General features: G+C 38.3%; 1 protein-coding gene and 1 non-coding gene across 3 annotated transcripts in view; both read right to left on the reverse strand.

Moving 5' to 3' along the window:
- The window catches only part of LOC134746481 (uncharacterized), a 56,502-nt gene that overhangs the window by 12,814 nt on the left and 29,173 nt on the right, over positions 1-14,515 (reverse strand). For both annotated transcript variants that reach the window (XM_063680884.1, XM_063680883.1), the window contains exons 2-4: positions 11,838-12,017; positions 2,503-2,663; positions 1,515-1,617 (exon numbers count right to left, since the gene is read on the reverse strand). In XM_063680884.1, the coding sequence (XP_063536954.1) occupies positions 1,515-1,617; positions 2,503-2,663; positions 11,838-12,017 (444 nt within the window). The remainder of the gene's footprint in view (positions 1-1,514; positions 1,618-2,502; positions 2,664-11,837; positions 12,018-14,515) is intronic.
- Trnat-agu (transfer RNA threonine (anticodon AGU)) lies at positions 3,537-3,609 on the reverse strand. The gene has a single exon. It is a non-coding gene; the product is annotated as a tRNA-Thr (tRNA).

Consider the following 14,515-nt stretch of genomic DNA (forward strand, 5'->3'; position numbering starts at 1 on the left):
TTCGGCGGAATGGTAATGGGTGGGCCCCGAGGGATATGTAGTACTTAAAAATTCAAAATTGTTTATTGCATATCACATTACACATTATTAGGTGGGAGCTTATAAGTAGGTGGGTTAACATGTGACACCTTGCAAGGGCACAGCAATATACTTAGAACTAACATGCATTTAAATTAACATTGTTAATCATGTTTATCGTTTAAAAATTCATTATCTTACCTAATTACCTAATGTAGGTATGTAGAAAAGATTTTAATTTTAAACGTAAATGTTTGTTTAAAGGTCATAAATTATACAGTCATCAAGCTGGCCGCCTATGGGATCTTTATTGAAAAAATACTTTACTACTTGGATGAAAAAAGAAAGTGCACAATAAAAAAAAGGGATTTCACTAAAATTCTGCATTCACACTAAAATAATTTAGTGTTAAAGTTTCAGCTCAGTCGAATAATGGGAAGTGGGTCTAATTTACTTACAATATTTGGACTGAATATAATACAAACCTGTGATACAAACATTGGAATTTAAACAAAAGATTGTAAAAACTAAAATTTAGCGTTACGCTGCGTCGTACGTAAGCGAACAACTTGCGAATGTAACGAGATCGCCCACGTAGGACACTTCTATAGGTTCATCGCTTCGCTTCGCGTTAGCGTATGCTACATTAGCCCCCTCGTAGCCTTTGCACTAATGATGTGTTTTTTGTCTTGTTTCATGTTTCTTTTTTGTACAATAAAGTGTTTTACTACTACTACTTAACATGATCTACGTATCTAGTAAGATCTGCGAGTTGCCTTTTGATCAGAATATTCATCTCTAAGCTAGAATATTCCATGCAACGAAACGTGCATTTCTGAGCGACTTGCAGCTGCAGACGTGGCATGTTTACGTTGCATTTACGATGGTAATTGGGCCGTTCTACACTCAACAGCAGTGAAAACAGGTAGCTTTATATATAAATTTCATATAACGTTACTCAATTTTATTGGTTGTGAGTGTACTTTTTGAGCCTTGATATTTTGCCATCACGTTCTGAATCCCTAGTGTAAATTTGGGGCATTTTCTATGAAAAGGGACCTTATTGTCGATGGCGCTTACGCCGCACAGCGTCGCGCGGCATTGTATTTATATCGGAACATCGTTAACAATGGCATAAGCGCCATCGACAATAAGGTCCCTTTTTGTAGAAAATACCAAATTTTATTCGATAGCGTGACGGACGTACGCGTTTGCGTTAAGTCTTATTTTGTATGGGATTTTGAACAGCGCGCCAAGCGGGACTTTTTGGAAACTCAAAATCTCATACAAAATGAGACTTAACGCAAATGCGTACGTCACGTCACGGTATCGAATGAAATTTACACTGAAGTAAAAATATTTTAATATTTTCTACTATGTTAATATTTATTGAGAAAAATGGAGATTATTTACATGTGTAAGCAGAACCGCATCACATCGTCCCCTTTCATTTTAATCCGATGCCTCTTTCCGAAAAATAATTGTAAGTAGCTTACTGTGCTGGCCATGGTTTTGTCCGCAGATCCTGAATTCGTTGTCTCCCTCGCCCACGATCATGACGTCCTCGTCGCACTCTCCTGTCAGCCGGTTGGGTTGGCCCTGCACATTTCAAAAACAATGGTACCTAATGGCTCCTCTACACGATGGGCCATCATACTGGGCCAGCGTGTAGAGAATGTAGTGGTGTCGGGTGGCTTATGGCGCGGCGGGATGGCGACGGGATGGCCGCGGTGTCGGTTTTTCGTCCGCACATCAAAAGGTAGTGGGCCAGCGATGGTGCGTACGCCGCGTGGCCCATTCCATAGTGCGTGCTCTCAACCATCGCATGGCCATCTCGCTGGCCCAGCGTAGGCCAGTCTAAGGGACGCAGCTATGCGGTGGAATGATATAGCAATATCACTTAAACTATAACGCATAAATGCATCCCTTGGACTGGCCTTTCCTACGCTAACATAAAGGACCTCTGCCGCCATCTTGGTGAGAGTACGTCGTTATTCTTATCCTACTAATATTATAAATGCAAAAGTAGCTGTGTCTGTCTGTGCGGTTGGTTCCTGTTCGCGCTTAAAAACCGCTGAACCAATGTAGATGAAATTTGGTACGGAGATAGATGAACTTTCGTAGACAGACAGACAAACAGACAGTTATTTTGCATTTATAATATTAGTAGAAATACCTACGATATAGTATCTAAATATAGCAAGATTTAACAGTGATCACTGTCAAATAAAAATGTTTTTGCTCTCTAGACTGTGCCATGACTATTTTCGTGCGTCCCTTTCATCAAAATATACCTTAGTTTCCAAGAAAAATAGCTGTGACATGCATACGAAACGGACAGACACGTATGGATAGACGAACGGACGGACAGACACGTATGGATGGACCAACGGACAGACAGACACTACAAAACTATAAAGGTATCATTCCATTTTGTGTACGAAACCCTAAAAAGTACAACTTACTATAGTAAACTGCACTCACAATAGTAAAGTGTACGAAATCGATCCTCAGCTGCATGATGCCGGCGTGCGTCTTCTCCACGGTGATGCTGCAGTCCTTCTCCCCGGTCCAGAGCTCCGGGAAACCAGGGGAGATGAAGTACGTGAGGTTGTTCTGGACCACCCCGCCGCAGGATACTTCGACTGGTAACAAATACAATACAAATACTTTACAATACAAATACTTTAGTAACATTTATTCAGTAAATAGGCCACAGGGGCACTTTTACATGTCAAATTTTTACAAGCAATAAAAATAACCAAATATTACAAAAAACAAATAAAAATATGGAATCAATGAAATATTAGATAATTTATTAGATGTATACAGTCTCTATGTCGTAAAAAAGATCAATTTGAGATCAAGCTGCAATTTTTTAATGCGGCTTAAGATTACATACATTGTATGTAAGTTAAATTGATCATCATAAATTCTTCAACGATGTTAGTTAATTTACAATGCTGCAATCTGATTTCTGTACATTCTTCAAAGATTACGGTTATTAATTAAAGACAATGTTACGAGATGTTATCATGAAGATGAAAGTTTGGATAGTAATTACGTATTAGATTACATAATGCCGACAGTCTTGGTTACTAAGCAAGAAACTGATCCATAACTAGTCAGATTTTTTTTTTAAATAATAGTACTATCTTTTATATAGGTACTTTAGTTTTAAACACAGATGGTAACCAAATTACATTTACAGTACATATGGTGCTACTTTCTCGCACTAGTGCGTCAAATAGCACTTTTCGTGCATATGTCGAAAGTTTAAAGGGCCATATGTACTGTAAAACGTTGTACGATACACGTGCGAAAAGGTAATTCGCAACTCGTGTCGATTTAAAACACTCCCTGCGGTCGTGTTTTAATTTATCGCCACTCGTTTCGAATTTCCTCTTTTCCGCACTTGTATCGTAAATAACTATTGCCAGCTTAATTTTGTTTCAAGCAGAAACATCTGTGAACGATGCTTTTAAGCTTAGGAATAAATAAAACGTGGAATAAATCACTGTCTTGGGTGGGACTTGAACCCACGACCACTGGATCACTAGTACAGTGCTCTGCCATCTAAGCCACCAAGACCGTACCCAATACAGCGAATATTTCCACCATATATGAACCATAGGGAGGCTCTAGCGACATCTACTGTAAGAGTTACTCTTCTTATGTTTTTCTTCAGTGAATTTTTCCACTTTTAATTTATTTTTAAGTTTACATCTGCCAATTTGTCAAGTCAAATGAGCCCCCAAAGATATCATATTAGCGCTCCACTTTTTTTTGTTTTTTTTTTTAATTTTTAGGGTTCCGTACCCAAAGGGTAAAAACGGGTCCCTATTACTAAGGATCCGCAGTCCGTCTGTCCGTCTGTCTGTCACCAGGCTGTATCTCATGAACCGTGATAGCTAGACAGTTGAAATTTTAACAGATGATGTATTTCTGTTGCCGCTATAACAACAAATACAAAAAAGTGAACCCTCGGTGCGCGAGTCCGACTCGCACTTGGCCGATTTTTTTTTAATATTAATAAACTGATCGGCCATTGATTTGGCCCTAGTCACACCTAATGGAAAGTGAAGACAGGGCCTAAGATGGAGCTCACCGGTTCAGTAATAGCCTATTCACCCTTGCTTTAAAGAGACCGAGGTCATATTGATCAGGAAATACAGATGGCAGGAGCATTCTACTTGAAAATCCTTTCTCGTGATCTCCATTAAAACTGCAAGAGACGGACATTATTAGTTTTATGGACAAACTAAACTCAGTACAATAAAGCGGAGCGTCGTAACCAGGTTTATGGCAGGTCAGTCTGGATTTAATGGCAGCAGCGTACAATGTATAGGAAAACCATAGAAATATGATGTGGATTTTTCAAGAGCACGTAGTACACGAAATTTTAAGCAAAAATAAAAAGGCAGCCCAGAAAAGTACCCACTTTTTTCTAATTAAAAGCGTTTCGTGGCTGTGGCTACTGTGATAAGGCTTATTAGCTGCTTTGCCGCAAACAGCCATAATTGCCTACCTGCGCTAACACGGAGGAGAGAAAACTGAGAGGAAAATAATTGAAATTAAGGAAAACTGTCTTTCTGTTGTTTGCAGAAATCGCGAAGCGTCTAGTTGACGTAACTGGTGACCGAAGAGCTGGCGGCTTTCTCGCACAACGTATCAGCATTGCGATACAGCGAGGAAATGCCGCCAGCATCCTTGGTACAATGCCTCAAGGGCCTATTTTAGATTTAAGCTAGTTATTAATTTCGTTTAGTAGTACCACTGTTTATGTATATCTTGTATGTATATAAATGACTTTTTCAGGAAAACTGGAAAAAATGCTGTTTCAGGCGACACGAACTCTTCCCTAAGACGCATATGAAGGATATGGCGGAAATATTCATTGTTAACGGGTAAGTCGCGGTAGCTCAGTTGGTAGGGTGGCAGACTGGTATTCGGAGTCGCGAGCTTGAGGCTAAGCGCAGTTCCACGCACCGCAGGGCAGAGCAGGTTTTTTAAAGTATGGAACGTCCTTCCCCGCATCTACGGGCGCAGCATGGTTCCATTTTTATCACCTGTCAATAGTGACAGGTGATAAAAATGGAACCATGCAGCTGCGCATAGGCCCGTCACTTTCGCGCTTACATACTTGTTAGAACGTGACAGGCATGGTGACAAGCGATAAAAATGCGAACGTGCTAACCCCCCTGCTCTGCCCTGCGCTGCGTGGATAACACCCACCCATTTCCAGTCCGCCGGACGATATCAGCCTGTCAGTTAGAACAAAAATTTGACAGTTCCGCACAACTGACAGGCCGATATCGTCCGGCGGACTGGTAATGGGTGGGCCCCTTTAATCCGGCACTGGTAAAAACGACGCCGCAACAGCATTGCAGCTCCAATTGACACCCGAACGTCACCTTAAGACTCCGTAGCTACATTTGTACCTAAATCACGTTATTCCATTTCCATGACATTTAGACTGGATACATCTCTAACAAAGTACCGTAAAATGGGGTGAGTAGGGACAAAACTGACATTCAAACCTCGATAACATTTTATTTTTACATATGCAAACTGAATGGTGTATATAATAAGTGTTCCGTACGTTTGAATCTTAGTTTTTATTTTATAACTTAACTTAACTTAATAACTTTGACGATAAACAGGAAATCCCACCTCACCCCGTAGTCCCTCGTAATTGGGGTGAGATGGGACTACATACAAAGATTATTTTGGAAGATTGTTGGATCGATTTTTTATTATTATGAGTATTACCATAGAGTAACTTATACTAGAGCGGTACTGTCATAGTAAATCTTGTAACCCCAGTAAATTCACTGCCATCTGTCGACACACTTTAAAACTAAAAATAAATATTTATAAAAATACGATAAAATGTATTTAAACATGGATAAATGATTTTTTTATTTGCATTAATTATTTTTATATGATTTTGACCCATGTTCTTTCACTGGTATGCGTTAAAATTATAAATAACAAACGAAACAGTCAACGCCCTCTATACGAGTGTAGGCCAAAACTAGTGGCGCCATCTGATCGAGAATCAAATTTTCGTGATTTTCGAGGCACGTTTTTCCTTAGACTGTATCCATCTATTACGGAGTTATATCTATCTTTGGTATTACCATAGCTCTATTTTAAATTGGAATACATTATTTTTGTAACAGTAGCCTTAAAATCCCATCTCACCCCCCTTACATCCCTTCTCTCCCATAACGCACCTCTCCCCGCGAACCCCACTCACCCCATTTTACGGTATCTAATATTTTATTGATTCCATATTTGTAATTGTTTTTTGTAATTTTTGGGTAATTTTATTGCTTGTAAAAATTGACATGTAAAAGTGCCCCTGTGGCCTGTTTGCTGAATAAATGTTTGATGTTTGATGTCTGAGACCTAAATATCTTACTCTCTACAGTCTACATACATAGTAGATAAATTGCAGTCATATACTTACATTGTATAGATAATATCGATCTCAGAACGACACGAGACATGTCACGTATTAAATGACGACGATAAATTCTGCAATTCTGTACCACAGACCTTACGCGTACCCTTAAACGTAAATGAAGTGTGCAAAAGAGATGTCATCAAGAACATGAACATTCCATGAGTACGAAAGAGGCAGACTACAAATAAAAAAGTGACCACTTTTGAGAAAATACGAAAAGTCATTACGATGACGATTCAAGAGATTACGATGGGTGATTATATCTTGCCATATTTATACACAGTGGCTAAAAAATAAGTGCATACCCGTTGCCAGGAAGGTTTTGGGATTATACTGAGCAACTTTTAGATAAGATAAGATAAGATATTTCTTTATTGTACAACCGTGTTACAGAGGTGTTATGTGGTGTAATACATGTGAGTTTCAACGGTAACCCAATTCGGGTATACAATGGACACTTAAAACTAAATTAAAACTAAGAAACACTTAACTATTATACACGTACATAGCATAGCTATCTGTACAGGGGACACAGTATCATAAAGAATATAATTCAAAGAAATCCTTTAGTGAATAGAATTCATTCTTAATAAGCCATTTTTTTAAACTACGCATAAATTCAATGCCATCTAACATTTTCAATTCATCTGGAAGCTGATTAAAGACGCGAATGGCAGTAATATATGTGCTTTTATCGTAAGTTTTATTATTGACTAGAGGTAGTTTTAAATTATACTTATATTGAGAGCGAAGGTTGTCGCGGAGGGAAGTTAATGTTGTGAAATAATTCTTGTTGCTCTTAATAAATTTACAGAGTTCGTATATATATATGCCAGTTAAAGTTAGAAAACCTTTGTCCTTGAACTACTAACTTTACTATGGGACCAACCCCGAAATCGCGAAAAAAAATTTGGCTGTTTCATACATTTTGGCTGGTCTATTTTCTATGGTAGGGTAAAAAAAATATCTCGATTTCTGGGTTGGTTCCATAGTAAAAGTTGCTCAGTATAATACCAAAACCTACTGTTTTTGGATTATACTATTATTTTCTATAGTAGGGTAAATTACCCTACCATAGAAAACGGACCAGCCAAAATGTATAAAACAGCCAATTTTTTGCGCGATTACGGGGTTTTTCCCATAGTAAAAGTTGCTTAGAATAATCCCAGGGTACATTTTTTTTCCAAAACCTCCCTAGCAACGGGAATGCACTAATTTTTAAGCCAACCTGTATATTGACGCTGTACGATACGTATTGATACTGTACGAATTTCAAATCTTATACAACCCTGACCTGTAACCTAATGTTATTAATAAATTTTCATTTTCATTTTCATTTGACGCTATCATCACAAATTATTTCTGAATTAAATACTTCCGATGGCACTTGACATCATTCAGATTTTGGCACTAAGTTATTATTACTATAGAGATAACATACCAAACAGTGAAATTGTCGCAATCACAACCTGTATCACGCGACCAAAACGTCGTAAGCGCCGGAACATTCATGGCGCTTACGCGTTTAAGTCGCGAGATTCACGCTCCGCTTCTATGCTTTGATGCCAAAACGGCAGCAACTCATGGCGCAAAATACTTGTTCTCTGTGCCGGTTCTATACGTTAGTAATAATAGTTTAATGGATTTTGGTCGCACTTTTGATATTTGACAGACAATGTTCAGTTGTGATCTGTGTTCTGTACAGTCGCCATCAGATATATCGGAGTGACCGAGGTTTTCAAAAATATCTAAACACGCACCTAGCTCCTTAACAATAGAAGCGTGTTCAGATATTTGTGAGCACCTTGGCCGCTCCGATATATCTGATGGCGACTGTACTTACTTTTGAACCATTACAACCTAGTTCAGGTTTCATTGGGTTCGGTTGAATTGCCCATTCGATTTTACTACTAATATTAAGAGGCATACGTCCTAGTATTGCATAAATATTGGTCTAGACTTAAGACGTGTTCATACTAAACAAAATTACCAATAAAATATCCAATAACGTTCCATCACATACTCGTATACACGGAGATAGTAATATTAAGATAGTCTATGCACGTTGGGCTGTTTTGTCAGCTCGTGAATTACAAGGTATTGCCTTTGAAGTGACTTTGTAAGTTTATAAATAGTGATCGGGAACAATAACAGTTCTAATTACATGGCAGCGTGGTGGTGGTAAAGTAACAATTTTGAAGCAGACGGTCAATTCAGGTTCATTTAAAGGTTAAGTTTAATTATTTTCATTTTCCATTTATTTATTACATTCCATAGTACATACAGATGTTATTTTAAGCTAAATTGTTACAGCATGGACCCTGAATAGATTATTAATTTGAGATGAATTTTACTATACAGATTTATTTAACTCAACAACGCTGCCATGAAATTAAAACGTTGTATTTATTTTATTTTATGATATTTTATTAAATATTTAACAAATTACATATCTAAATATATAAAAAAAACATTAAAAACGTTGTTACCGATCATTATTTATAAATAAGCCCATGCATTAATTAATTTTTTACAAGATTCGTTCGCAGATTTTCAACGAAACAGCCTAATATTTTACTAAAACTTTTCTGCCAGCCCCTATTTTCAATGATCAGCAACATTCACCGGGGTTTGGCTGCGAACAGGCGTGGCTCACTCCGCGATTTCGTCAGTACATGCGACCCACACCAATTTTGGTGTCTAGCTATAGTAGTTGCCGCACACCGCTACTAAACGGACGCCTGCTCGCGCATGCGCCACCTTGCAGTCATATCTATCGTAATAAACGCGTTTTGTTAGAAAGTGAACCTTCTGTACCTTACTATTATTTATTCTGTGCTGCGAGTGAAAATGAGATCAAACAGACGACTTTAAAAAGTCCAAAACGTTGAGATGCTCAAAGAAGTACAATGTAAAAGGTAGCATACATAGGTATTTCGAAGCGACTCACGTAGTAGAAACTCCGTTTAAATCCGATAGATGTCGCTTCCGACGTTGAATATAAACTCAACGAGAAAACAATGGGTATGTAAAGCGGGAGGAGGTATTCTGCTGATTGAGATTTGATCTTATTCCGACAACGTTTTGCTGGTTCGGGAATATCTCTATTTAATTTGGAGCAGTTTCGCTGATGTTCTACGTATTCCTGAATGTGGGATCCTCGTGGTAAATTTCCATGCAGCATGAATACGTTTAAAAGATGACACACGGTTGAACAGTCCGGGTCCGAGCCAAGCCACTTCGTTTTCTATGACGTGAGATTGGTGATCATGTGATACTTTCTATATGCTGACCTGGACTGACAAAAGACCTTCGAAAGTCGAAACAAAAGGTCTTAAATAATTGAAATAAGAATAAATTTACAGTTTAATTCTTAGTACATATTACGAGCCATCCATTTAATCGACACCGAAAACGAAATTTTCGCAAACAATGCATCATTAATTTACACTTAAGTACGGACGCAAAATTTTAAACAATATATCGTTAGGAGTAGTTAACGTGCAGTTCTACATCCGTCTTTAGACAAATAATAGCCGATATATCGTAGTATATGAGTTTCATTTGTGATTTATGGCAATTATGGCCTTTTTGCTCATGCTTCAAGTGCACTTCTTAAGATTGTTGCTGCCGACTGCATTAATGCCGTAAATGTCAAATTTAATAGTAATTTCTTGATAAAATTACCTTTTTTAGAGTTCCGTACCCAAAGGGTAAAAACGGGACCCTATTACTAAGACTCCGCTGTCCGTCTGTCCGTCTGTCCGTCTGTATTGTATTGTATTTATTTATTCATGAACAATATAATTGTATTTGAATGTAATTACATGCTAAGTTCCTTAAATCTAGGTCCTTAAATCTAAGAATTATACAATCTAACATGCAGAACAATATCAGACGTATTTACCTAAATTAATCTAAATTAATTACTACCAACATTACGTAGACAAATCACTAAAGTAGGTCGTGAACTCCTCTATAGAATAGAAGCACTCTTTCAGCAGCAGTGTTTTTAATTTATTTTTAAAGATAACAAGGCTATCGATGTTCCTCCACTCACTGGGAAGCTTGTTGTAGAGCTGCACACTCTGAAATTCTGCGCAATGGGTGACTATATTAAGTTTAGGTTGCAGTTTACAGTGTAGGTATTTCCTTCTAGTACTTACACGTATCTCCCTCTCTTCATTAGTCTCGTACTCCTTTAGACTTTTGACCAGGTCAGTGAGGAGCAGAAGGATGTACAGACACGGGACAGTTAGTAATTTAAGGTTTATGAAGTATTCCTTGCAGGACTCAGTTTGTGGAATACGCACTATAGTCCTCATGGCTCGCTTTTGGATAACAAAGGCTTTATTTATATGTATGTGTGTATGTCTGTCACCAGGCTGTATCTCATGAATCGTGATAGCTAGACAGTTGAAATTTTCACAGATGATGTATTTCTGTTGCCGCTATAACAACAAATACTATTTAAAAACAGAATAATATAAATATTTAAATGGGGCTTCCATACAACAAACGTGATTTTTTTGCTGTTTTTTTTTTCGTAATGGTACGGAACCCTTCGTGCGCGAGTCCGACTCACACTTGGCCGGTTTTTTTTTTTACATTTCCTGCAGTAATATCGCGCAGCAATATTGAAGCAATAATGTTGCAATATAATATTGCTGTGTAGTATAAATCCGAACGGTTACAATGTAGGGTAGTAGGGGAGACTGAACATAAATTCTGTATGCATGAGTTATTAAGTTTTAACTCTCAAAGTTGTCAACATTTGTTTAAGTTAAGTTTCTGACGGCTAAATGTTTATTTATTCTTGTCTTACTTCAAAACAAAGGGAACTTCGTAATAGTCACTTACAGGTTGTATATTTATGTCCACGGATCATTTGCCTGTCAGATGGTGCACAAGATGTTTCGACTTGACTACATATTGTCGCACATGTATTACTACTAGTATGTAAGTTTCTTAAAAACAGTACTGAGCGTTCGGCAAAAAGTCGTTAATCTGCTGTCTCGGGGCGAGGTAATTCGAATCGGGGCGGGGCGGTGAGTGGCCGTTCTGTATGATAATACTATTACTTATTCTGTGTTTGTAGTGTGATATATACTTACACACGCAGCACACGCCCTCCGTGCGCGCAGTCGCCGGCGCTCTGTCCGTCCCTCTGACGACAGTCGTACGTGTTCAGACAGACGGCCGCCGCCGTCTTGTAGCACACACACACGCAGCACACGCCCAGTCCGTGCGCGCAGTCGCCGGCGCTCTGTCCGTCCCTCTGACGACAGTCGTACGGGTTCAGACAGACGGCCGGCCGGCGCCGTCTCGTAGTGTGATATATACTTACACACGCAGCAAACGCCCAGTCCGTGCGCGCAGTCGCCGGCGCTCTGTCCGTCCCTCTGACGACAGTCGTACGGGTTCAGGCAGATGCCGGCGCGAGCAGTCTTGTAGCCAGTCGGTTGGCATTCGCGCTCGCCGCCCACTGGGAAGAAGTTGAGGACCTTGCCGAGGGTGAAGAGGCCACCTGGAAGAGAAAATATTGTCATAATTCAATGTAATATAACACTGTATTGACTGGATGGGCCCTGTAACATGAGCTTCTGCTCATGTTCATGGGATATTATCAAAGATTTTAAAAGTTTTTGTCGATATAATTAATGATTACTATCACACAGATTAATAATAACAAGAGTACCTATATATTCGGATAATGGTAACAAAAAAACTAAACCATGTTTTAAAAGTAATTTTTTATTATTTAGCGGAGTAATATCAGATAACAAAATACAACACGAATGCCAACAACACTGTCTGTATTGTACAGATACCCTACAATTTCCATTTTAAAGAACATACCTCTCCAATTACACTCGCAGTTTGCAAAGCACCAGCATACAAAAATACAGGCTATCAAATATTCTGTATTGTAGACCAAGAGCTAGCCCCGGAAGGCCGGAACATGATTACCAATTCAAGAACAACGGAAACTGGACACTCATAGTCATTTTGCTATAATATCCTTATTACTAGATCCGGACGTCTCTGTTATGTCGACGTGCTAGGCCTACTGCTTTCTATAAATAGGAAAACTTAGACACTTTTCACGTACTTAGGCATTCCTTTTTCCTTAATAAAAGTTTTGCTGGCCTGTCACTCTGACCTCCAATGAGCAGCTGACAGACGCCCAGATCTAGTAATAAAGGATAGTACAAAAAACTTACTAGAAAGGTTTTGCCTTTAAATCGTTAACCGTTTTTTATAAATACTATAATCGTTATTTATAAATAAATTCGGGGACAGTGACTCAGATCGACCTAGCCCCAAACAAAGCAAAGCTTGTACTATGGGTACCAGGCAATGATGTTAGTACATAGTTATACAATAAATACATACTTAGAAACATAGATATCATCCATACCTCAGGAACAAATATCCGGGCTGAACACACAAATTAATGCCCTTACCGGGAGTCGAAACTGAAACCTGCTTCATAGGGTCACTGCCGAATAAGCTAGGAGGCAGTTTTTGAAGTAAAACTTCTTTAGGCGCGTCTAGATGGTAACTCAGATTTTATTTCTGACGGAAGTAACGCTCAGTAGTAACACACGCACAATAGGACACACGTCAAAGTGCCAACATAGCGATAAACGTCATCGTCAAAGAAGTTTTACTTCAATCGCGCGTAATAATTACACGCACACACATTTTTTTGGGACTAGCTCTTATCTGTTGGCAGTAAATTACAATGTTGAAACATCAATATTCAGTGGCATCAAAATTCTCTCTGCACCTCATAAACGATACATATTCGCGTTATTCTGAATTCAATCGGAAGTTCGCAATTTACCAGCGGTTTTCGCAAATAAAACTTTCCCCTAGGTGATAACGGCACCGCCAAAATGTAAATGCTTCACCAATATTACCAGAGACGAGTTATTTATAAAGACATTCCAGCATAACCTATTTCCCGTCCCGATTTCAATCGAAATTCCAACTATTAGGTATGGGGGCCATTCCGACTGAACATCTAGCGACCTTCACCAAAGAGGAGTTCTGGTCGAAGAGTGTCACGTACCGGCGGTTCCGCTTCCTGACTGCGGGGTTGCGAACTGCATCGCAGCCATAATTGTGTGCTTTTAGTTTGAGTTTTTAGTTTTAAGATATATTTTATTATAATATGTATGCTAGTTTTAAGATATATCTATGGGCCAATAGTTGCCTGAAAATAAAGAATTTCATTCATTTCATTAATTCATTCTACTTTTCGTTGTATGTACATAAGTTTTTTACACTTTTTCGTAAAATGCATATTTGAGAATAATTGGCCATTACTTTCATTTTCTGTTTTGTGATGGAGAAAGAGGCTTAATTAAGCTATCGATCCCGATAGCTGTGTTCAATAAATAACTACTGTAATTATTCTTAATCACAGTAACTCAGTGGTCCTTGACTGTCTCCCGGTAAACGCCATTTTCATACATAAGTATATGAAAATGGCGTTTACCACTGCGTTACCATATTTTTACATTTATCAATATATGAATTCTGGTTATCAAATTCTTACGATTTGGTTCGGGTACAATCTGGGAATACAGTTTTAATACACGAATTCAATATTTATCATACTTTTTTTTAGTAACAGATTAATGTTCATGAAAAAGTAGAACGACCCATGGAATTAAAAACTGCAAACATGATTTCATCCTCCACGAACAAAGTTCTAATTAACTTTTGGACTGCTATGCTACCATACAAATTATAATTGCACACTCTCAATTTTGTCTACAGAACTGAAACATACTAGTCTATATTATTAACTTATCTTTGATATTGCTAAAACATGCACTGATGCATATTGTACGGAAACTCCAACAACGAACCAAATTCAAATAAAATGAACCTTAAATATACACAATACGGTTTATTTTTGCAAATTTGTTAAATGAAAATCAAGTTGGTAGATATTCTAGAATTAGCATAAGATAAGCTTGGTGCTTCTGCGGAAATGGGTAAAATGGTTGC

The sequence above is a fragment of the Cydia strobilella genome, chromosome 13, assembly GCF_947568885.1.
Source record: "Cydia strobilella chromosome 13, ilCydStro3.1, whole genome shotgun sequence".
NCBI lineage: Eukaryota > Metazoa > Arthropoda > Insecta > Lepidoptera > Tortricidae > Cydia > Cydia strobilella.